At 37.1% G+C, this 26661-nt stretch overlaps 1 protein-coding gene across 1 annotated transcript; it reads right to left on the minus strand.

Annotated features, from left to right (window-relative positions):
* Window positions 1-4659: 4659 nt before the first annotated feature.
* On the minus strand, window positions 4660-14430 carry LOC139736460 (programmed cell death protein 10-like). Its single transcript, XM_071647211.1, has 7 exons — window positions 14373-14430; window positions 12026-12141; window positions 11204-11359; window positions 9852-10023; window positions 8549-8675; window positions 6195-6285; window positions 4660-4821 (listed from the first exon to the last, which is right to left on the minus strand). Exons 3-7 carry the CDS (start codon window positions 11282-11284, stop codon window positions 4660-4662), a joined length of 633 nt encoding a protein of 210 aa, XP_071503312.1. The 5' UTR covers window positions 11285-11359; window positions 12026-12141; window positions 14373-14430.
* Window positions 14431-26661: the final 12231 nt, after the last annotated feature.

A 26661-nucleotide genomic window follows, 5' to 3' on the forward strand; every position in this document is an offset into this window, starting at 1 on the left:
GAAATTGGACAATCTGTTTAAAAGTTATGAATTTTTGAAATTTGGTGATGAGACCACTGGATCAGAAGACTACTACACATCATGGCATCACATATATATGTACTACGATATAAAGAAAGTATAAAGAAAATTCCACAAAATATCATTTTATATGAAAAGTACACATTCCCTGAACTTGTTACTGACATATGTCAAAGGTAATATTATTCCCCCTGCTTTCTGAAAGAGGGAAGCCTAGTGCTCTTTCATTATGTTAGAAAAGTGAAAAAAAGGTTTAATTTTCTTTATATTTTCTTAATAATTATGGTAGTCCATATGTGATGTAATGATCCGTAGTAGTCTTCTGATAAAGCGGCCTCGTCACAAAAACTTCAAAAATTCATAACTTTTAAACGGATTGTCCGATTTTCCTCAAACTTTCACTGATGTATTCTACTAATATTGCTCCATTCACTCAATCAACATGTATTTTGGGGGTTAATTCCCCTTTAACTGCTTGATATTAATACAGTAGTCAATAATGTAGAACACCCGTGAATCACCTTGTTTCCTCATTTGTGGAGATATTTATTGCCAATCATTCATCCAAAAACAAAAATTTCCCACATTCTTACTGTTGATATCATTTCTAGCAGCCACTTTCTGGCTAATTGCATTATCACAAATTCTGATCGTCAACACATACTACATGTACATGGGGCGTACAGTCTGTATACACTGTATATATTCACAGGGGATATTTGAAGTTACTGCTTTCTAAATGTGTGACTTAAAAATGATCGAATATTGACAATTTATGTAAACATCGTACGCCTGCAAAAAGTGAACAGTGAAAAAGTGATGCTGGGCATATTCCTGCATTTTGATGTGAAATACTAAATTCATACACTTTTGTTTTTGTGACTATACTATGAACTGTACATATGGCCAATAGAAATAAGATTTCATACACTTTTGATTTGATTACCTCATGCATTATCTTAGGATAGCTCCCTGAACTTGATGTCAAAATGATGCTCATATAAATTACTCTTAGTTTTTGCTGATTGAGGTTTCACTTCTTTAAATGCTTCACAATTGCAGACCAAAATATTTGCATCTCTCACAATTAGTAACCAATAAGCTATGAGGATTCCATTCAGTTACAGCTGTCTAGAATCAGCTGCCATCTCTGAGACAGTACATGCCTAACTTTTTATGAGATTATACATTAATGCATTTTAAATGGTACCCTTTTGCAAAACTGGGAGAAATATGAATTGATAACCAACTGAATGAATCAAGAATAGATGAGTATTAACCCATTGAGGACAAGTCCTGAGAATACTGTGGCAGGTGTCTACAGGAAATACGTGTTATAGCAAAATCAGTCCATCCTCAATGGGTTGAAGTTGGTAAATGAATAGATATGATATGTCCCAGGGGCATAGTTTTGTATAACCACAGGGGTAATATGTGTACAGGTTTTCTGAATGGACAATGAAATGTCCTCTGCAGCCGTGCTATTCCAGATGATAATTGTGATGGCAGCATACCAATTCATTTGGTCTTCGCCCACAGTCTTTTTAAATCGATAACTTTACATCGATACTTGCTGCTCGGTCCTAAAAGATAGGGAAGAAGTGAAAGCCAACTTTCCTGACTAGCATCAGACATCAGACTGCTCAGATCAATGTTCAAGAAAGTGAAATAGCAAAGCATACAGCTTCTACATGTTTATCCCATATAATAAATAACACTGCTTTTACGGCTTGCCTAGCTAGATCCCCACATATGATACAAAAATAGTTCATCAAATATAAATATTCAATCCAAGGTATTTCATATGTTGATGCATGCATGGAAAGAAAAAAATAATGATAAATGAGAGATTTTTGCCATTCCATGTTTCCTGAATGATTATGGACATCAAAATGAGCACAAATTTACACATAACTTTTACTACAAACTGGTATGGCTAAACAAAAACAAAATATAGTAAAAAGCATGAATTTCAATCTCTGTATCCATTGTTTATCACAGAAAACAAATGAAAAATATCAAAAGATCCTATCTCTATATTCGTGGGCCCTTTGATGTTATCATCAAAAGTAATGAGAGACACTTTGTTTACCTTTGTAAAACTACTAAAAAGACCCTCTAACAGTTGGATTCACACTTTGAAGAGATATAATACAAACTTGTGGAAGAGAGTCTGGCATACCAACATAAAATGATGCACTGTCCTCATAGCATATTACAAGCCATTATCACTGATTGAGATGCATCATAGGGGAAAAAATCATGCACAATCATCACCTTTTCCTGCCTAAGCAAGAGAGGGCCCACACATGACAGACAATAAATGCCTAGAAACTTAGCATCATCACAAACAAGGTGTCTGAGACTAATAAACAAACAAAACAGACAAAAAAAAGCCATGCCATATCAATAAAAAAGCTTTCCTTGGGTAGCTTTGCGAATGAATCTTTAACCATACCCAAACCAACAATTTTCTGAATCCTTGCATTCAATATTGACCACAGCATGCCATGATTTTTCCGCAATTTGAATACCACTGTGACATCACACTTAACTAGTCATATTGTCTAGTCCCTACCAGGCTTGTAACTGGAAATCACTGGTCCCGGTACAGTCAAACTTCTCTATAGTGGCCATCCAAGGGAGACAAAAAGTGGCTATTATAGAGAGGTGGCCACTATGCACAGGTTCTCCGACATGTCTTGTGTATCTAACTCACTCACACACACATGTATGTGTATAGTATGCACATGCTGCATGCATTGAACAATGCCGTTATTGATCCTGCTAGTGCACCCGAGCTGGAATTTAGCAAGCGAGCTTTTCATGAGTAAATTTAGAGTACTTCTATGCCTGAATGATCACTGAACTGTTCTACATGCATGACTGGCACGGCTGCAAAGCAGAAAATACGCTGAATTATTGACTCGACTGCGGCTCCCTATGGGTCTGTGGCTGCTATACACAGGTTAATATCTACAGCAGCATACAAAAATTGGTGGCCGCTGATGGCATTAAACTGGTGGCCGCTATGCACAGGGTCTCTAACATGGATTTTCTCTCCGGAGAATTTTTCATTGCCCATTTATGGCAGGTGGCCGTTAAGGCAGGTTTGACTGTACTTGGAAAGTAATGGCTTGTTGGTATTTTTTTTTTTATGGTCACATTTCAAAAACTCTTTGAAATCCACACTCAAGGCTACCTAACCTTGGTGTACTGCAAGTACATGTTCCCACAGCTTAAGAAAATTCTTTACATTCACAATCCTACAAATCCATCTGGAACATGTTCCTTCTAGTTGTCACATCTGAAACAGGGCCACGATCGTCATGAAACAAATCAAGTATTTGTATATAGGTATAATATATACAGGAGTATACAAGATAAATTATAGCTAAAAATCTTACAACTATACACAAACTACTATCCCAAAAGGGAAACAACTAGCAACCCTCATTCATCATATTGTCCCAATGCTGTAAATAACCCTTGCAGATCACAATATACAAATAATTTCAAACACTTTGAGATATAAATTTTCAGCAAATCAACAATCTCTGATGACAAGAACAAAAAAAAAAGTTCAGTAAAACTACACATCCCTCACACCTATATTCAAACCGTAATTTTCAGTGTTTATTTCTCCTAATTCTTTATGCAGTCAAACTAGTAGTATCACAGCTCAGTGTCTGCTCCACGAACCACATAGCTGGCTGGCTACATACACCAGTGAACATGAAACAAAAAATGGCGCTGATCATTACTGCCTACGAAGGTTTTGTACACCAAAAAGCTTCCTGAACCCTACTGCAAATGCTCGTTGAGAAACTTTGGCCAAGGGAAAGTACAACAAAGGCACAATCATATATCAAGTGGCATCCATCCCACACAACTAAGAACTATCAATTGCTGATGTCACACACATATTCTCTTGATTTCTTGCTATGAATTTATACCTGAATAGGAACCATCAGAGCATACCGGGGTAAAAATCAATTATACAGGTAAAGATGAATCTTGCTCTTAAAATTCAACTTCACTACACTTCACTATTATAACTTGATACAGGTTATGCATCTGGCAATTTCAAAGAAACCATAAAAATCTAAAGGAAGGCTTACATATCTTAGATATGGAAATTCAAGCTCTGAGTCACCTGAAATACATTGAGGGGATGCAATCCTTACAATAATATTAGCACAATTTGTTCTGGGAACCAGCCCTATCCTAAAATACTGTGCTACTTGCAATATGAACTTGAAAACACCATTGCTCTGTTAATTTTTCTATGTGGCTCTTACGAGGAAGAGTCCTACTGAGGAATTAAATGGCCAAAGCTGACACATTTGGCTAGGTAAGATACATGCCTGCCATGAATATCTGTTTGATAATTCTTGTAAAAGACAGACAAAAAAAAAAAGACAACAAAATCCATGAAGGCTATGTGAAATGGTGACTACGGAAAAGAAGGCGAAAAGAAATTAAAAAGGATTATGGAACTATTACAAATTTGATTACAGGGATGGGAGAATTCTACTAGCCTCTCTCTGTATGTTTGTGTGTGTGCATGCATGCCTTATCTATGTACACAAGAGTAGGTGGGGAGGAGGGGGAGGGAGGTTGAGGAGTGGAAACTCATCAGATGCTCTTCAGCAGCTTCAGTATAAGATTGATGTGGTGGATCAGGTGGGTGGCGCTCTCATACACCTCTGTGATGTTGCCCACGCGGAAGTAGGTCTTGAGATTCAGGCTGAAGTCCTTGGAAGAGCGGATAAACTCCCTTCGGTACGATTCAAGTGGCTGTAGGGGGTGGGACAAAATGGGGAAAATACATCTTGAGACTTGAGGTCTACCGTTTGCACAGCAGAGTCATTAGGAACCCAATTATTCCAGACACCATAGCAATGCGAGAGTTTTGCAACAAATTTTCCTCAATGAAAAAGATGGAAATTTGCTCTGTATGATTGATTACGCCTATCTCTTGCATCCTTGATCCACTGACAAAATATTGTTGAAATAATTACCTTCAGCATAGCTGAAGATCATTTACATAAATTAGAAATTGCCAACAAAAGGATGGATATACACAAAATGTATGATTATTCTGGAAAAAAAAAAGAAATATAAAATATTGCCATTTGCCAGATTGTTGGAGTCACTGCAGTACAGCAATCCCTTGTCAAGCCCTTTAATGCTACAATATTTGTATTGTAGAAGTAGTGTCTTCTTGAAACAGCTTATGTGAGTGAAGCATGATTTTATTACATACCAGGATATTTTCCCTAATCACATTCAGATTCCAACCACTGTTTCAGGAAATCCCCTCTAGTAATACTACAATTTGTTCGATGACAATTGGAAAAAAAAAAAAAACCATAGAAACGTTTTATCTAACTATGACTAGTCTACCAAATGTCCTACCATAAGGGATACTGTCACTACATAATGACTCAGTTAGAACTATGACAAATCTCAGAAATTTCTCTTTCAACAATTTCAGCTTGTCAGAACTATGCTAGGTCTTCATTTTTTTAGAGACAATGTTGAGAAAAAAGTGGTAGAGTTTCATTCCTCAAAATCCTGTAGGACAGTATTTTATTCCAGTGTCGCAAAAACTGCTTTGAAAGTACTGTATACAGCAAACAACTGTTCATATTATCATGCACAGAGACATTTTCTTTATTGTAAAATTGAGTTTCCAAACAAACATCACATTGACAGAGCATTTATGTACAGATACATATTCTCAGAACTAAAGGTTTTGATTTAATCAAAGCAAACCCAAACCCAAAGAGAAATGTGGATTGAGTGAAAGCAGCAACATTAGTAGAACATATCAGTGAAAGTTTGAGGAAAATCGGACAATCGATGCAAAAGTTATGAATTTTCAAAGTTTTGGTGTTGGAACCGCTGGATGACGGGATAACTAGAGGTTATGTGTATACAATATAAAGAAAATATAAAGGGAATTCCACAAAAATTCATTTTTCATGAAAATTACACATTCCATCAATTTGATACTGACATATGTTCAGGGTAGCAATTATTCTGCTGCTTTCTGAAAGCGGTTAGTCAAGTGCTCTTTCATTAAAATTGAAAAGTGAATTTTTGTGGAATTTTCATCCTGCAAAGTCTATTGAACTTGGCAGCTCTGTGCTTTATAGAATACTCACCCTCTTCTGTTCGGGATCCCTAAACAATGAGTCATCCTTGAAGATTGTGTTTAGCGCCCCCAAGAGGTCCTTGATACCGCATGCTATATCCCTGTAGGAAAAAACAAAACAAAATCATGAAGCGAATTAGTTTGCACAATTCCTGTTGGAAGATAAGCAGGGTGAGTTGTTTACCAGCTACCTCTATTTACGCAGGATTAACAACAAATAGTCGCTATCATACGCCCAATTGCTCTGTGAATGAGTGTGTTTTCTGACTGTGTAGTATCAAATTCATCTGACTTCCTTTGTTTTTGTAAGTTTTTTTTGCAACAAAATGGAAAAAAAAAATGCAGTTCAAGCATGTACATTTTGTGACTGTAACAGACATCTACGAAAGCCTATCCTACAAGGTATGATTTGCTTAAAACTGGAAACTATCATGCATGAGCAGCATACCATTACATAACTTAGCATACATGTATTATTCCTTCTCAAAAAATGTGACAAAAAATAAAGATACACAATAATCTGATAATTATCGACATACCCTTCAAATCTTCAAATATTACGATAAAATCTATCGTTGGCATTTATTTGACTGTTCAAAAACATCTGCAAGATCGAAAATTACTTGTCATATGTCTGTCTCTTCATTTCCATTCCTACTAGAGAGAAATCTACATAGAAGAATGTTTAATCAAAGTTGGTATATCTATTCCTTTTACAAAACATTATGTTTGGGAAGAAATTTAAACAGTCTGCACATAATATCTGAAAATACAGCTTCCCTCAAATTCAAAATGGAGAAATGTAGAGCACAACATTTGAAGAATGTTTTCAAATTTCATTCTGAAAAGAGCCAATTCAAATTGAAGTAAGTACGGTACACCTACTATCCTGGTATCTCTATATTTCACAACCTGAAGAACATTTGTTCACTCCTTTCACAATATTTTTAGAAATCACCTGCTGAACATGAGACACAATACAAATGTACATGCAGTGGTAAAGGCCAAGAATCAAAGATTTGACAATGCAAGGTGACTGTGGACATTGCCATGTCCCTGTGTTTTGTCTATTTGCCTGTCTCTCTCTGCAATTGATAATCTGTTCAGAACTCAACATTTGCCTTTACATCAGGGCTATAGATTTATGGGCGGATAAACAGGCAATTTATCTCAGTCAGACACACACACGTTTAAAGTTGAGGATGATTATTGTAAGTCATTACAGAATGCCAATCACCTCAAAGACAGGAAATAAATCTGTCAATCATTTTACCGATCGGAAATGCAAACAATGGCTTCTCAAACAAGCTAATATTTGTTCATATTCCATAAGAGCTCTGTAGTCTTGGTTTGACTAAGACTGACAGCAATACTGAGCACACAAGCTGAGAAACCCTATTCAAACAGAAATCTGGTGAGCACATCTTAAATTCTTCATCATTTTTCACTACTCTTACGTTTTCTTCAGACAGCATTTTTCTTCTTTCACGGTAGTCTTTGGCACTAAATGCTAATCTTTGAATCTCTCAATAGTCTGGGCAATTCAAAGCCACAGTTTCACACTGATAAAGCTGGAAGATGGTGAGTCAAATTGGCATAACAGGAAAAGAAATTCTGAGAACAATTGATGACTGCACTGTTATCAGTTTTACACTGGTCTCTCAGAGAGCTGTTGGATGTTACATAGTCTTTTAAACTCAACGAATCCAATTGCATTCTGGAGGAGTAGAGCTATCATGCGTAATAATCAAAGAGGAAAACTTTTCTCAGATTGTAAAAAGATAGCTGCTGAAACTAAGATAATCACACTTGCAAACCATCAGGGCAGTGTTTCATGAAACTTGTCAGTCACTGACAACTGTTTTTAGAGCTACTGAAATCCTTGCATCGGATTGGCTGAGAGCAAATTTGTCAGCGAAAATTACTGACAAAACACATAATGAAATGCCCCCTAGAGTTCATTCATTCCTATATAAGTCGTATATTTCATGAGTCAGGTGCTATTTGCAAAATTAAAAACACACAAAAATATTAACTCTGATCCTACAATGAATGTGGCGTGCAAGCATATCTATTTTCTCCCTTCATTACGGTGCTCCAAGATCACGAACTTAACCTGTTGTGTACGAGAACCTGGTGGGCCCTGTGTTAGCTCAATGGGAATTACAGAATCTCGGCGGCAATGGGTTAACCATTCGCAAATTGTCGGGAAGTCCCATTTTGTGAAAAACAGGACTCTCTAAATACATGGCGTATACAGTAGTTTATGAGGAAGACTAATCAAAATCAAGGTGCTGGGGCCTGATGTACATTCTTAGCCAAAGTCTCTCTATCTCTCCTTCTCTCCCTCTTCCTGACACTCACTTGATGGTCTGAAGAAAGACTGGTCGGTTGGCGTACTGATCAGGGAGTCGTGCCAAGATGGCCTTCAGGGATCTAGCCTGCTGGTTCATGCGCATGAACTTATCTTCTCTCCTCGTTAATATGTATTCTGTTCAAAAGAAAATTTAAAAATGCATAAGCACACACACATACACCTACACATTCACATTTATGCTCCAAGTACTGAAATACTGTTCATTTATGACTTCTTACACACATAGGAAGTCAGGTGATAGAGCACTGAAATAAAGCTTTATTCAAAATGCATCGCAACTTATAGAGTACGAAAGCATGAGGGTAAGCATGAGTCGCTAAACAGGCTTTGATGAGAAGCACTGTTGCAGTAGAAAAAGAAGATACATTAGTTTTTCCACAGACTAAATCCTTTAAATAGGTGATATATATGTCAGTTTTTTTTTATTGATGCCTGCCTTTTCCTGTACTTGCTAGTACCATAAAAGATAGTGAGGTAGCTATAGTGGAAATAAGACATGCCACTTTAGCTGGTAAACTTAAACATCCTTTTTCTTGCTTGGTCAGTGGATGACTTACATCAAGCTACCAAAAGCTTGTAGCAAGAAAGTATAAAGAAGTGAGTCACTCACTGTTTCTGTCCTAGGGAATGACATTTTGCATAACTACCACAAAGCATTTTATGTGATCACGGAAGGACATGATAATGATGACAATACAAATACAGCTGCTTTTGTTAAGTCTTTTTTTTTCTGTTCAACCTCTTTTTATCACATCTTCATGACATCATCTCATCCAAAAGCACTCTACAACATAGGATTACCCTGCTTGCTAGAATCAAACCAACACGAACAGTGCACTCATTCAACTCCCTGCATTTTGGCCATATCGCTCCTTACAGGCAAATCCTGTTATAGTGAACATGGATACAACAGGATTCCATTTACGAGAGGATTCTACCAGCAAAAGTGTCATTATTTTACTTCTTTATTTTGTCTGTTTTACTGGTAACTACATTTTGTTATAACATAAAAATTCTTGCCATCGTATGTTGTTCTAACACGGTTTGCCTGTATATGGCTCACATGAATTATACTGCAATAATAACCAACTTGCTACCAAGTAGAAATTAATACACCTGGGTAGAGATGAACATTGTAGACAAATATCTTGCTAATAGAAACAAGCACTGTAACTCGTCCTGAACCTTGGACCTCCTGAATGAAAGCATAAAGTGTAATCTATCATACTGTGAGATCTCCACATGACACACCAACAGTTTGAAATGAATGCATGCTTGACTACTGCTCACCTTCACTGTCCAATGCAGCCAGCTTGAGTAGACTCTCAGTGAAGTTGACATTAACAGACTTGGCCTCCAGAATACCTGTGACGAGTTGTTTGGTGAATCCCGGCTTCTTCTTCTCGATCTTGTTGAACGCTGCCCTCAAGGTCTGTGATGCTGCAACATCCGTCTGCTGCATCTGCGAGAGCAAAAAAAAATAAAAATACAAGCGTCATGATAGTGATAAATAACACTAACAAAAATCGTTGTAGTATCACAGATCAAGTGCTATTCCTTCCTCTCTTTTTCATCTACAGAGAATCTGTTTAAAAGTCATTACATGCATACAGAATGCTGCCTGCATGCCCTACAGAATCCAGCTAGACATGAATTCCTCACACAGGACATAATGCATATTATGTACCTCACATATAGATTCCTCTCATCTGATTGGTTAAAAGTGGAGTCATGAAAATAGCTGTGCCCCATTTTTGATCAAAATGACGTCATGATTTACTGTGCCCGGGGCGTAGAATCAACTGTGCCCTGTAAATAGGTTTGGAGACGGTCGCAACCCCGTACACATAGATCACTCATGTACGCACCAATGATACGACCGCCGCGCTGTCGATCAGCATTGATTAGGAGTGCTGTAAAAGAGACTAGAATCTATATTTTCGGTATCTATATTTCGGAATCTATATTTTCGGTATATAAAACAAATAATGACAGCTTGATATTCGGGGCACAGTTAAAATTATGTAGGCCCTCGGTGATGTGAAAACCATAACTATGCCCTCAGCTTCGCTTCGGGCATAGTTATGGTTTTCACATCACCTTGGGCCCATAATTTTAACTGTGCCCCTCATAGCAGTCATTATTTGTATACTGTAAAACATGAAATCTTAGCGGCATGAAATTTTCACGAATTGGAGCGGACTGCCTTTTTCACGGCATGAAATTTTCGCAAAGTGCCTCTGGCATTCACTGCATATAGTGTAGACAAGAGCCTTCGTGTGCATTTTAATTTCGCGAATCTTGGCTCTCGCGAAATTCAAAAAAATTAAAATGCACGCTAACATTCCTCGTTTTACAGTAGATCACTCTGTAATTCTGGCAATTCTCTGGTACTCTGTGTTCTTATTTTTCTTTGTTTCAGTTATCAACCGGCAATCTTCAAATCTTGCCTAAACAATTCATTTTCTTTTCCTTTCCACAGAGGACAAAGTGAAATGCTAGCAAGGAAAACACACATATGTTTTTGTACACATACACTTTCCCTAGCCCCTATGATTAAATATATACATGGGGTTGTCTTTGCGCATTTATAACTTCATGCACCTCTCTGTCATGTAGCGTAGGAGTTACACATAACTCACCTCATCCAAGATCGGATACAAGAGAATGTGGAGCGGGAAGGATTCGACGGTAGATGCATTATTCTCATCCTCCATTGTCATTCTGTTGGCAGGCCGTGCTGAACCGTTTGCAGTCGCTATGGTGACAGATTGCTCTCCAACAACAGGTGGATAAACCTACATCGACATTGATGTGACAGACACTGGAACATGGTTACATAATTACTAAGGGTAGCAGTCTCAGCACTGAAGACATTTACTGCACTATACTGATGACTGAATTAATATATACATGTAAAAGTATATTACATGTACATTATTCTATTCATGGCTGAAAGATACTGAATATACTGAAAAAATATGGTAACACAACTGAGGGAAAACTTTCAATTGGTTCTAAAACATAATTTTGAGACAATCAAGGAATATTTACCACTGCTTATCAATGTTCAAATTTCATGCATGCGACTCAGATATCGAATAGCATCTACAAAGGTGACAAGGGCATATTTTGCATCACATTATGAGCTGAAAGGGTTCAAAAATGTGATGGTATTATACACTTATAATCAACATACAGGTACATACACATGTCATCAGGCAAAATGGCTTGAAATGTCCAATTATGGTATGTTCAAACTGGGACTAACATTTAGCACAATACAGTATTTCATTTCTTACACAGTGATATGAGAACTGATTCCTGATACTTTGGTCTCTCAGCATCTTTCTTTTCAGCTGAACTTAAAAGAGAGATGCTGTGATGCCTTCTTTCATTGTAGTGTGAAAGTGAAGATTTGCCATCATTTCTTAATTTTGAGGTTTTTTTAAAGCAGCAAGTACCTTTGATCACGATGTCTGTGGGCTCAGAGTTGCATGCCCTGCCAAAGTTCCCCCACTCTTGTTCCACGCTGGTAACTGGGTCCACTGCATCAATTCAGGAGCATGGTTGCAATCAACTACAAGCACCAATCCAAGTAACAATAAGAAAGATATGTACGGAGATTAGTAAGGCTTTCCACAAAGGCATAATATTATCTGTTCCCATCACAAAAACAAAATGATAATGGAGAAATCCAATAATATTGAAAATTCCAAAAGAAAATCTCCTCAACAATGCTTAAGGAGACATTGAGTTTGGAAGACCTATATCTGGCCAATTCTCGTGTATGCCAGCACTGTTTGGGAGCCCTTCACACATGTCTACATCAACATGCTAGACGATGTCCAATGATGTGCAGCTTGCTCTGTCATAAGATGCCCGCTAACACAACAAGTGTGCTGTCCATGATTGATGAACTGCAGTGGTTATCCTTAGAAGATCATCGTACGACTTCACATCCAGCAACATTGTGAAAAAAGTACACCACAACCTTGCTTGTTTATTGGAAGGTATTGATCGAAACTCAGATCTCTCTCTTCTAATGTCAAAGAAGGGGGGCAATGACTGTCAGACTCAACAAAAACTATGGATAAACTATGACTTCCACAGGACATCATCATCGAAGCCTGTATCATCGACACCCACGTGTTAAGGGCTTTGAGACAGGAATAATAGCCCAGCCAACACCATTTTTATTCTATTTCTATTGAGAGTATCTTTTCAAAGTTTTATTTGTTTATTGGTTTCATTTATTTACCCTCTTGCCTCAGCAACAAAATACAAGGCATTTAAGTAATCAAGAATAGAAATTAAATTACATGCAAGACCTGCTTTACATCAAGCCCCCTATAATTTGACCATAAGTAAATGAAGGTGTCAAAAATTCGACCATCAGCTACATACATGCATGCAGGAACCTATGCTTTTGCGCGCGGTCAAATTTTGTCACAAGAGGTCAAACCTGTCCTTGTTGGTGTACTGTAGCTTTACTGCAATAGCGCAAAGTGCAATTTCGACCTCCTCTGAAAGAAACATTAACTAGACTAATCATGATAATAATCAGCTAGATCTAGAGTCTAGTTGATTGCGGTCACTCACCAGGAAGAAGCAGAAGAAGCATAGAGTTGCTACATTGACTCTCCAGTGACTGGGGTGAGAGAGTGTCTGGAATTTAGATGTTCTATAAATAATCTAGATGCACTTTTAATAAGTGGAGGTGTTCTGTTTAAATTTTTCACAGCATTATCAAATCAATTACTGTCAAAGTATTTTATAAAAAAATTATATTACTAATAGGCTATTCTAGGCCTAGACATCTAAGACCCAGTATCTAGCATAATTCTGGATACAACATGTTAGATAACCGGCCCTATTTTTGCTTTGTCTTCATAGTGACGCAGAGCTACCAAGTCTCACGCATTCTGTGTGAGACTCAAGCAGTTAGGGGCCATCTCACAATCTCACGCATGACACCCATTTTTCTCACGCATCGGGCGAAGTCTGTAACTTGAGCCTATAATAATGAGCATGTAGCTCAAAAGATTAAAGTGATAGTTGCATTTGAAGGTATATTTCTCTTTTGTCTTTCAAAATAAGTAAAAAATAGTCACTTAAGTATGCACCCGATCGCACCATTAAGAGCTAAAAATTGAAAAAGCTCCTTACCGTGGGAAGCCACAGGGGGGAAAAACCCCTCCCACACCCTCGCTCGCGCGCACATTCGCATGCCGAGATGCCGAGTCATGAAAATCTCACTCATAATCTTTTTTTCCCCTTGGGCCCTTGGCATCCCTGAGGGCTGATGAGTGACGTGTTATGTTCTTTTGACTAAATTTAAAAATTTACGTTTAGAGTCTATATTTAGATCTATATCTAACCGTAACGTTAGGTATAACATTATTTACAGTTACCAGTACTGCAAGTTACGCTGGACATAACTGGACTTGTCACATGATTACACTAAGTAAACTTAACAGTAACACCTTATTCACCTATATATTTTTCTAGTAGTAACGTAACAAACAAGAACACTTAGTGGTGGAAAACGTAGGTGAAACAATGTCACTCTGTGCTACGCTACCCTTCGTTCAAACCGAGGACGAGGTCTAACTCTAACGTTAGAAATCTCGTCTGACTTCAGTTATGATGATCTCTAATTTGCTGTCGCGCGTAGCGTAGCACTGTACAAATCATGGAATCAAGTAACAAGCCGACATCTTGTGTATTGTCACTGTCATTAGCATGTATTATAAATGATGACCGAATCCTGATAAAGTTTAATAGATTCTACCGTGTAAATGTACTCACGTCTAACCAGTGTGAATCCTCTGTTGTATGCTTGTCCAATACACTACATGCATTGGTCCCACACGTACATATTCATGTTGCTTTAATGAACTTAAGTTCCTGTTAGTGTTAGCAATGACTGTAAATTTGGGCATTCGGTGCGATTCAAATACCTTTTTCTGTATTTTCATCTTCTTTCTTTTTAAATGTAAAAAATTTTGTGATAAAGCATTACTTTTTTCATTTTTAGAGCATGAAATTATGTTGCGTTATGAAAAAGTTTACAAACATTATCAAATTGGCAATGTCAAGAATGGGTGGAGTCGTTTTGGTAGAGAGGTGAGGTCACCGGAGTAGAATACAAATGTAGTTGGGGCTATCAAAATAGAAGCCACAGGTCAAGTGTTCAATAAGTTCGTCAAACAAATCATCTTTTTGAAAAGAAAACAAAACAAGAGACTTCATAGAACGAAACGAAACATTAAAACTGATGATTTTGTTGGGAAAAAGTATTGTTGGAGAAAAAAGAAGAATGAAAATAAATGAATTGAATTGAAATCGAATTGAATTTGGAGTAGTAAAGAGAATGCCGAGATAGTGCAAGTTGGCGTAGAAGGGGTGGATCACGAACATAAAAAGTACAAGTCAATATAATTTACAAGCGTAATTGCATTGACCTATCATTAAGGTGGAATTTACACCTCCCTGTTTAAATGTTTTGGATCTGCACAATAAGTCATAGAGTGTCAGCCAAATTATGTTACCAGTGTGGATTTCAAAGTGCTGAACCTTTCCAAGGAATATAAATTATGAGTAGGCCTATATGTCTGACAACACAATTTTGTTTATTCAAATCAAGGATTCTTGCAACTAATTGACTAATTGTCCTTCATCGACGTGAAAATAGGCCTACAGAGAAATCATTAAGTTTTTGTTTGTTTGTTTGTTTGTGGGTTGTTGTTGTTGTTGTTTTTGTTTGTTTGTTTGTTTGTTTGTTTGTTTTTGTTTTGTTTTTTGTGTGCTTTTTGTGTGCTTTTTTTTTGGGGGGGGGCGGGGGTAAGTAATAGCCGTGATAGAGAGAAAAAAAACAAGCAATTTCTATGGGCGTATATATATGAGCAGGGGTGAATTGCTATTTACCGACTTGATTGTGCAATAAAATCTTTATTAACACGTCACCTATTATAGATCACTAAACAAAAGATTCAATTTCAATTCTATTCTATTCAATTCATTTTCTTCTCCAACAAAGCACAATAGAAAACAAAATCACAAATGATCTTGAGTATCAATGCCCACATATTGCAGCATATCACACACTGTGACCATTATGTGGTAACCTGTGGTAACTGTGTATGACTATGTGAGTTGTACGTGGTGAACCATATAGTTTGTAATTTCACACTGTGGCAACACTGTGAACACACTATATTCACACATTTTACACATAGATAACTATGTGAATACGGTGTGGTAACACTGTATTTGTTCCATAAGGGATATTACATAACGATTTAACTGTACCACACAAATAAAGGTAATTATGAATCAAAAATAGTTATAAATCACCCTCGATACATGTTACACTATCCATGCTCTGAGGGAAAAAAATGAGAAGTTCACTAAAAAGCAGGGCTTGTGTATTGTGGACAACTTATACACGAGACTCAAAAATATAACCAAAAAAAATGTAAAGTCATTCTGAACAACAAAAACATTAAAGGACAGACATCAGTAACAACAAACACAAAAAAGCAAATATAAAATCACAAGAACATAACATGCTATGACAGTATAACGCCTATAAGCTGCTAATGGAGGGATCAGAACGGGAATAATCAAGAATGTCGTTTGAATAGCTGTAAAATTATTGTTGAATGAGAATTTGGGGTTTAAAGAATGCAATCAGAGAGCGTGTTGTTGATTTTTTTCTTTATAATCCAAGGAAATCCATAATTTAGGACTGTGTAACTGTATTTTGGAGGTAAATGAAATGATTAGACTGCCTACTATAAGATACTTATGTAGGGTAATATTTCTCGGAAACATGGAGTCAAATATTACGTGGAAGTGTGCCATTACTGTAATTAAACATACATTATGCCAGCTGAAACAAATACAAATCTTCATATTTTTTTTTTATTCTGTGACTAAAAAATAATGCATAAAAATGGCAAGATGGGGCGAGTCCTCAAATAGTTTTGATGTGTGTTTCCCCATGCTAAAATTCCATAAGTTAAGTAAGGTAAATTCAAGAATATCATAGAGCCAACAAAGAAGAGGAAGGAATGTGTGACTTAAGTCTGCTATTATTTGAAATTGATTTACAGAGGTGAAATAATATATGTTGTGATGTCCAAGATAATTTGTCATCAACAGTAACATCCAGAAATTTGATTTCAGACACATTTTCTAAAAAGTTTCATCAAATATAACATAATTATGTTGGCAGAACTTCCTATCAATTTTGCCCCCACCCTTTTAATGATATTGTGGCTTTTTTTTTAGGCAAACGTGAGTGTAACATTCGCAGCTGAAATACTAGTGTATAGTACTGTCAAACGGTGTTCAAGACGGAACGATTTCGTCGAGTCTGAATGTTGGTACCCGCCCTCTATTGTTCACAACATGGATTCTCCCTCAGAACTTGAAGAAGGGTTCGGTGATTCTCACAGGCACTCCTTGTTCTTCGCATTGATGGATACTTTTTTTTTTTAAAGACTCGCAGATGTAGAAAATATAGGACTACATACAAGCACAGGATAAACACGTGCACGCACCATGTTGAATTTATTTAAGTATCCGCCTTAAACACGAGATAATCTTATTCCATTTTTTTTTCCACGAATTAAGGTTGATGAACCAACAAAAATACCACTGTCTGCCGGACAGAGTTTACGGACTGTGACTGGTCATGGAATGTGTGAAGTTGCCACGACTGTATGTCGGCGATAAACCAAGTACCTTCTTGGATAAACTGCGCTAAAAACGGATCAAGGCAATTAGATGAGTTAATCTGTGCCGTACAAGAACACGAACAGATCGAGAAACCCTATTAGGCATAGAACTGTGGCACCACTCACACTGTGACAGTCACTCAAGGCTTTAAGCAGGATATTTTTGGGAGGAAGGGTGGGGGAGAGGGGTTGCGAGGAGTTATACTTCTTATGCCCCATCTAACATTTCTCTGTTTTATAGCATAATAATTTATATATTATCATTGTTTAAAAATGTACTTTTGTCATATGTGTATTTCATTTATCTAAACGTGTAGGTTGTCCCATAGTAAGTTATAAGGCACAGCATGCCTATCATACTCTGAAACGGTGGAGGGGGCAACAAATGCCCCTGCAGCGGCCCCGCCCTGCTTCGTGCAGGGCCCTGCAGGCAGCTCTAAGCTCTGCTTGTGTTCACCGCTTCAGTTGGTAAAGCTGTGACGATAGTCCACTTTCATGTTATAGGCCCTCCTTTAATCTCACTTGTAATTCCTCAGTGATCGGTGTTTGATTTTTCGTTCAATCACGTTGAGGAAACCTTTGAGGTATACTCTGGACAGACTTACCGGCGAATGTAAAAATCATGAGTCGACTCATACTATAACAATTCCAAATCGATCTTAGCTGCGGCTTTGAAATTTGTATTAAAATTTACACTGGAAACACAACAAGGCGTAAATTTTAAATCATGCTCATTTTATAGCTTTGATGACAGTGAGTCACAGGCAAGGGAAATGATAGAGATTTCAGCATGATTATATAGATGACCTTGAACAATGTTGAATGAGAACTAAAGGAGTTTTACAGTCAACGTTCGATGTCTAAAGTGAGGACATGCAAAATATAGATAATGGAGGAAGCAATGATACAGGGTTATCGCAAATCCTCAATGCAATCTTTAAATCTTCATTCAATTTCATAAACCTTTTTCTTTACATGAACAATAATCAGTTGTATTCCTTGCATCAAATTATTGTATTTTTGTTATAATCCGGCAACATTATTAGGGGAAATTTGTTGTATTTACAGAACTATCGACCAGGAACAAGATTTTTCTGTATACAGGCCGACGGGAGAAGAGTGTGGTATCCTTTTATGATTTGCCCTTGCCTTTCACATTGATGATTCCTACTCTTCGGTGAAAACACGTGAAACTGATGTGATATTCCATTCAATTTCTAATTTTGTGTCCGATTTTGACAAAACCTTTTCCATAATGCTTGTTATCGGATTATTAAATCTATCAATTTTGAACATGATGTGCAGGGGCGGATCCAGGAATTTCGTAAAGGGGGGGGGGGTGGGGGCGCCTTAATCGATGCAAAAGTTATGAGTTTTTAAGGTTTTGGTGTTGGAACCGCTGGATGAGGAGACTACTAGAGGTTATGATGTCATCTGAAGACAACAATATAAAGAAAATATAAAGCGGATTCCACAAAAATTCATTTTTCATGAAAATTAGGCCTACACATTTTATCAACTTGATACTGACATACCTGAATGTAGCAATTTATTTATTCCCCCTGCTTTCTGAAAGCGGTTAGTCAAGTACTCTTTCATTGTGCTAGAAAAGTGAATTTTTGTAGAATTCCCTTTATATTTTTTATATTGTTGCCCACACATTACGTCATAACCTCTGTAGTAGTCTCCTCATCCAGCGGTTCCGACGCCAAAACTTTAAAAAATCATAACTTTTGCATCGATTATCCGATTTTCCTCGAACTTTCACTGATGTGTTCTACTAATGTTGCTGCTTTCACTCAATCCACATTTCTCTTTGGCTTTTGGTTTCCTTTAATATTATACATGGTATGCACGTTGATATCTTCACATATGATATTATCATGATGCAAACATACCGCGTCAGTCTTGGGAAAAAAAAAAATTGAATGGAGTCTTCAAATATGGTTTGCTATAGATGAACAATGCCTTACACTCTTAGGCCTATCATCTGTCACTAGCCCTGGTCCGATGCCAATGTAGTAAAACTGACCTATTATTAGAATGTTTGGAACAGCGTCTTCATGGTTTGAGGTTCGTCAGACATTTTGGAAATTGGTCGCGTTCAATGACGAATGAACGATCTGGACTGATTTCCAACGACTATGATTAGTGACTATATAATACTTAACTTTTCGTTATTTTTTTTTCTTTCTAGGTGAGGGTAATCCCTGTTCTTTATAATTGCGATATCGCAACTATCCTTTTGTATTGTTTGGAAAAGTACCGAAGTATAGTTTTAGTCAATTAGACTACAGGATTTATCCACTTTCAGAAGGAGATATTACATCGCACTGCAAGGATCTCAGCCACGTGTAGGAACCTAGGTATTTAAAGTCATCGACCTCATAATTATGGGCTGAGCCATCATTGGAAAGGATTGTGGCTGGCTCCGTGAAGGACTTTCATGACTCAAAAAGCACAAGCTTATGGAATGCATATAACACACTGCATCCTATTTGGCAGTTAAACATTAATTTTCAAGGACTACATTGTCTGATTGTTTTTGGTTTGTTTGTTTGTTTTAAAGCTTTTGAAAGCATAAATGAACCCGAGCCATGGCAGTACCCTGTAGGACCGGATCGGTGGCAAAATACGCCCGGCTTCTTTTGAGAGTGCAGAATATCAGCTGGAGAGAGAGAGCACAAAACGGAAGAGATCTATGGAGACATTCCATCCATTTCTTCTATTGTAGCTAGTCGTGTAGAATGCGATTTGCTGGTCACAACTTCCGTCCCTAGGAGGCCAGGAGCATATCATAATTATATATCTGATGTAGTTTTCTTGAGAATACCCTGCCCACATTATTATACAGAGGAAGAAAACCTATTTTGATTGCATTGCAGCCACACTAGATATTTAATCACTGTTGATGTAGATGGACAGAGAAAATTTGGGAGGGCATTGCGTACTCGATCTCAGTGGTAGTAGTAGTATAATAGCAGTAGTAGTAGTAGTAGTAGTAGTAGTAGTAGTAGTAGTAGTAGTAGTAGTAGTAGTAGTAGTATAGTAGTAGGCTAGTGGTGGTGGTAGTAGTAGTAGTAGTAGTATAATGTATACTAGCAATGAACTCCGAAACTCTGACATAAATTTACGCTGGAAATTACATGCATTAAACACTTGGTTTACATGAAATGACATTTACACCATGTCAATTTCTTGCTTAATTATGATGCTGATATATATAGGCTATAATAAGCATTAACAGACTGCCAGAGAATTTGCCCCGTCATTGCTCTCTTATATACATTCAGTGAAATTCATACAAAAAGAAATTAACTCGTCACTTTGTCACTGCAGACAAAAAACAAAAACAAAAACAAAAACAAAGAGAAGAAAACCACAAACCTCGTAAACTACAACAATAACCTTCTGTTCATAAGATTTCCAGTCATTCATTTGAGAATTTTCTATGTATTGCATGGTAATGATAGTTCATGGTGATGGTAACTGTGATAACAGTCAAAATTATATGCTATGGATATAGGCCTATTTGAATATACAAAGGTGACAAAATGAAAATATATGTATATATATATATATATATATATATATATATATATATATATATATATATGTTCGTATTGCTTTCGTCACAAAGCATTGTAATCACTAAAATATTTGTTACCACTACCTTTTCATCCAATCTTGATATCAGTTCAATATTTTCAGAAAAAAACAAACAAACAGGTTTATGCAGAGTTGGTTGCACTGTCGGCGAACACATGGAACAACACTATACACTACAAGAGTGGCGGTTGTCGAACTTAGAGGGCGTTATTGCTAACTTGTCTTCTGGGCGTCGTTCTTTGCCCGTTTGCAGAAGCATTGTGCAATATATATTTTGTAATCTCGTATGTGCGAGTTATAGTTTGCTCAGAATATGACCATGGAGAAGGTTATTTGTCGAATTGTCATGAGACTGTGGAAGAGGATGATTTATTCGTTAGACATTTGAATACCCTGGTTGCCTCTTTCAAATATAGCTGCCTGTGTATATTGGCAGTGACCCAGCATTTTGCGACGAAAATGACAAATGGGGTGTGCTGCAAAGTCAGCGCGGTCGCAGGTGAAGACGTGTCGTTCAATATCTAAAATCTTTTTCTCTTTCATACACCATGTAACAACTCACGTTGTTAGTCTATAGTGTCAGGAGCAATATCTATCGAAATAAAATGAAACCATAATCAAGAGCATTGTGCCGGGGGAGGTGAGATCAACGAATGGACTATTTTGGAGTGTCATGCCCGCCAGCAGAAATCCGAAATAATGTGGCGGAAAAACCTCGCGCGTGAACAAGTTTTGCAAATGGTTGGTGCCTTTGGTCCCCTCGTCAGATGTAAAATTCGATCAAAATGTCTCATGCGATTCATAACACACAGACAATATTGCCCTGATCTTAAACCAAACTTAGGAGAGATAAAACATATAATTATCATGCAAATGTATAAGACCGTAAATCAAATTGAGCATCAAAATTATGAAATAATATTAATCTGTCAGCTGCACCTGAGATATTATCCCTTTTGTTTTATCTTAACGAGTAGGTATATATAGGTACAACGCAAAGTATGAAAGTAAAAATAAACCGAGCAAATGACGAACATATTGCGTAACGCTGTCTTGATGGCGTCATTGGCGCTAATCTTACGACTGTCGATGAAAAGTTCATAACCTGCTTTCAGAAACAAGCTATATACTCAGTAGACGGGATACCTCATCAAAGTAAGAATAACAAATTGCCCGGACAGCAAGGATGGCTGTCCAGGGATGTTCCTGGAAGAGATAAAATGAAAAATCCTATTTAGAATGGCCTCCTGCCAAGTGAGTGGCTAATCATGGCATATATGAAAAAAGGGTCATGCATAATAGTTTAAAGTGGCGTATTAGACAACCAATGCAAAAATTCAGTGTATTCGACTGATTATTCTAATATTCGGAGATAAAAAAAATATATGATCTTCGTATGATGGATTGATGAACTGATTGGTAGAATGGGAATAAAGAAAGGAAGAAGAACCGAAAGAAAGAAAGAAAGAAACATATAAACAAAGAATGAATGAATGTATGAATGAATGAATGAATGAAAGAAAACAAAAAGGACGAACATGATATCATGCCGACACACATACAGGGACAGTGTCAGTATGATGGGGTTAGCTTGAGAAGGAGGAAAAATGCATGGGGAAGAAAAATGCATGGGGAAGGGGGAGGGTGGCTGTTCAGAATCATGCATTCGAATGCAGCGATTTTCTGATTGCTCTCAGCTACAGTGCGTGATAACTTTTCCGTTATATTTATAATACCAGACATGAATAGTAGCAAGGGCGGGGGAACAGACAGACAGAGAGAGTGATAGGGGCTCAGTATCTTCAGAAAGTTTTTTTTGGGGGGGGGGGGGTGGGGAGGGATTGGTGGGTATACATCAGGATGTAAAGAGGAAGCATAAAAACGAAACGACGCACGATAATCACCTGTAATCGGTTTAGTGATCTTTGGGAGAATATTTTCCTGGATAAGGGGGTCCTCTATGCCGTTAGCTGTGCAGTGCGGATGCACATCTTGTGCAGGTGAGAATGTAAAAGAGGGAGAACAGGAAAAGGGCCCACAAATCGAATACTATAGTATATACACGCAGCATCTAAAATTGACATGGACCATAATGGAGGTTAGTGACGCAGAATGACGCAAGAGGGCTGGATGAAGAAGGAAAAGTTCCTACCACCACGGGACACATCCACATCCCCCACGCTCACATTAAGCTTTTCTTTTTATTTAGCGATATCATCAACCCACCAATAATAAATTCATGACTTGTCAACTCTGATACGTGGCCTGATTCCCAACCCATGCGTGGGGGATATAGGGACCGGGTCGAGGAAGAGAAATATGTTCAGAACCTCAGAGTATCACATATCAAAATGTATATAAACTAGAATCCACATCCATCAAAAGTATATGGCAGTTCAATACCATTTTCAAAAATAATTCATGGTGTTTATATGATATTTTGACGTATAGAGAACGATTATGTATTTTTCTTGTGATACGTTTGTACATTGTCACTCTTTTTTGAAAATGAAATAAAGGAAACGAAACGAAACGAAAAGAAATGTGGTTTTGAAATGGCTGAAATATCCAAAAATAAAGAGGTCCTATATAAAAGGTGGTGGCTACTACAGTGTACTATTTTTGAGACTGGATAGTGCTTAATTACTCTCTAAAAAAAATCGAGTGAAAATTTTCACTCTTAAAGGAGTGAATACACAAAAAGAGTGAATTTAGAGTGAAATTGGAGTGAATTTTGAGTGAAAATGTTCATTTTCACTCGTTTTAGAGTGACGTCAAGGATCACTCCAAAATCTTCGAGTGATCCCTGAGGTCACTCCAAAATGAGTGAATATGAACATTTTCACTCGAAATTCACTCCAATTTCACTCTAAATTCACTATTTTTTGTATTCACTCCTTTAAGAGTAAATATTTTCACTCGATTTTTTTTTTAGAGAGTAAACTAACCTACAAGTATCTATACGCTATTTCATAGCTTTTTGATACGCTGAGATACAATACATCCATTTTATGATGTGAGTTTCATTGTGAATGTATTCCACTATGCAGTTGAATAGATATAATCATTGTCGAATTTCATATTTGAAATTGTCGTCGATAAGACCCGGTTGTTTTCTACCAGAGAGTGACAGAGTCTTGCTGGACATAGCACCAACTGCATACAAGCAGGATTTCAAATAGGCCCTATCAAATAATAATCCTATGGCTTGACTATGTATACACTAGATCTCCGAGCTAGAATAATAATAGATTTGAATCCAATGTTGATTCATTGTCACATGACTAATCAGAAGTATTGATCCATAGATGCCCATCACAAACGATTTTAAAGGGAAACTTCTCTCTATGATATTCAAGATGTCTTTTTTGAATAAACTGAATTGAAATCGAAATTGAAAATTGAGAAAGACGTTTGACGTCGAACACAATTAGGAAAGTTTCATTACATCAGGCAGAAATGTCCTGAAATGTCAAAGTCTCACATGTTCGCAAGAAGCCGCGATTTCTGTCACGTTGACATATCCCATTATTGGTGATGCCATTACCTCATTTCCTTTGTACAGAACGTTAAAGTTAAAGCCGGGAGGGGACGTGTCATTGACAACAACTATATCGATGATCTCATTTAAAACTATCCACTTAATCAATACAACAACAGTATAATATAATGAGAGGGATGTAACATATTAGTCATATTATTAATTTATGTCGAAAATATGTAATCAAATCAGGGCAAAAGGAGAGTTGTGAGACTCAATGGACGACAATCAGATATCACCTGACCTATTGTGCACATACACGCTTCATCAGTATAATTATGTCAAAGCATAACATGAACCATTCCGTTAACTTTTGATTTTTTTTTGTCCGAGTTTGATGAAACTTTTCTGATTGTCTGAAATCATTATCTATTGGTTGAAATGAGCTCTAAGATATGGTTGAGTTTCATTATGAATACACCACAAACCATGGGATCTGCATATGTTTTATTCAGCACTGTGTGCATTGATCCCTATATTTTATTATATACTTGGATGAGCGGAGAGCGTGTACAAAATATGTAACAAAGTTATACTTTATATGCCAAACAACATACGGCGCCATTGGTGCAATATGTCGCAGAATGTTATATGACAGGGGTCACAGAGCGACCACGCTCTTAACTGACCTTTTAAACTTATAACATAAATATTTTCTAATTCAAATTCCATGCATACCACTAATAAGTAAGATTGTTCCTGACAACAACCCGAAGCTTGCTATACAGACTAATTATTTGTTTTGTTCGACAGAGCAACAACTAATACATGCAAAGGGCATTCCGAGTATTCTATTATAATGATTGAAGGCCTTATGTAAGGATCGAATAGCTTGTTACCAGGGGTACCTATTAAAGAGGAAGAATTCTATGAATAATACATTATCATATTAGCATATTAGAATACTTTGCAGGTATTCTACGAAAAAACATTTATCTTTGACATCTGGTGATTCAGCATGAATCTACGCAGTCATGCCATTAAAACAATATTGTTAATGGGCCTGTTTACCAAAGTGGATGTTTCTCCGTTTTCACGAGGGTCTCGTAACCAATGGTAACGAGCTATTCAACACACTGTTAAATTCATCTGTTCTTTCTAAATGAATTTCAACCCAGGAATCTGGATTGCATAATGCTACCCCGTATATACTGCGCGGGCAAATCTCCGGCTCGTTTCTTGGTTGTTGTTGATACTCATTTTTTTTTGGATATTATGTGACCGTCGTTGTCTTATAAATCCTCGCACGTTGAAAAAATTATAATTCTATGATAACATAGAATTGTCTTCATAGTAAGGATTATAGTGACCGTCTTTCTGTGCATTCTTTCATGCATTGTCTTCAACAAATTTCATACTTTGACGGCATATTTGTATTAGACCTTGTATGACACAATGTGCCATCAGGATCGACCGGTCTGTATAATGTTCAAATACTGACGTTACATTCAAATTTGGATAGCTTTCCTCTGGTGACCGAGCCATCCACATGCCATTCCGCCCTTCTGCACATACTCATAAGGCATTGCATGATACTTGGAAGCCAGTCTGCATGCATAATTTGTTGCTATGTCAGATCAAGGAGGTCTAAGAGACGGAGTTCCAACCGGCTATTATTTAAATAGCTGTCATTTTCTCTATGGATGCAAAAAAGAATTCCACAGGTGCGTTTTGTGCCTTTTGATGATTGGGATTCAATGCCCGGGACATATAATATCTGCCCAATCCAAAGACTCATTTTGAACGCTAGAACACAATGTCGGGATATAGTTTGCTTGTTCCTTTCTCACACGAAATGAATTTTCACCTAATGATAAAGTTGATAAAACAAGAGTTAATCCCGTCAACCTTCTTATCAAGGTATAATGCATAAAAGGTGAATGCGTTTGTAAATTGGTCTATTGAGCTCATGCCATTCAAGGGCTTTATTCAAAAAAGACCTCCGGATGATTGTCATACTAGGTGTTTCAAAAAACATTTTCCACTTTTGATCATTAATAGTTCAAAAACTATTCATCCGATAAAACTGTCATTGATATGAGTAATAGCTGAATAGTGTACAATTTAGTTGGAGGTAATTTGAATGTGAAAGCATAAATCAGTTTCATTAAATCTAAGATTGATTTTGAAGTAAGGTTTCAGATTTTGGTCAAATTTTAACCCTCTTTACAAAAATTGAACTTTGCACAGGAACCAATGATGT

Source organism: Diadema antillarum, unplaced genomic scaffold (assembly GCF_040938485.1).
Source record: "Diadema antillarum isolate AM-2024a unplaced genomic scaffold, OU_Dant_1.0 seq00000648_RagTag, whole genome shotgun sequence".
In the NCBI taxonomy this organism is placed as follows: Eukaryota; Metazoa; Echinodermata; class Echinoidea; order Diadematoida; family Diadematidae; genus Diadema; species Diadema antillarum.

What these genes read in the sequence shown, in the direction of transcription:
- LOC139736460 (XM_071647211.1), bottom strand. Translation starts at nt 11,284, where the DNA reads ATGACAATGGAGGATGAGAATAATGCATCTACCGTCGAATCCTTCCCG. An exon ending in TGTATCCGATCTTGGATGAG is followed by an intron (nt 10,024 to 11,203) that starts GTGAGTTATGTG and finishes TTGCTCTCGCAG; the next exon opens with ATGCAGCAGACGGATGTTGC. An exon ending in GGGATCCCGAACAGAAGAGG is followed by an intron (nt 4,822 to 6,194) that starts GTGAGTATTCTA and finishes CACCCCCTACAG; the next exon opens with CCACTTGAATCGTACCGAAG.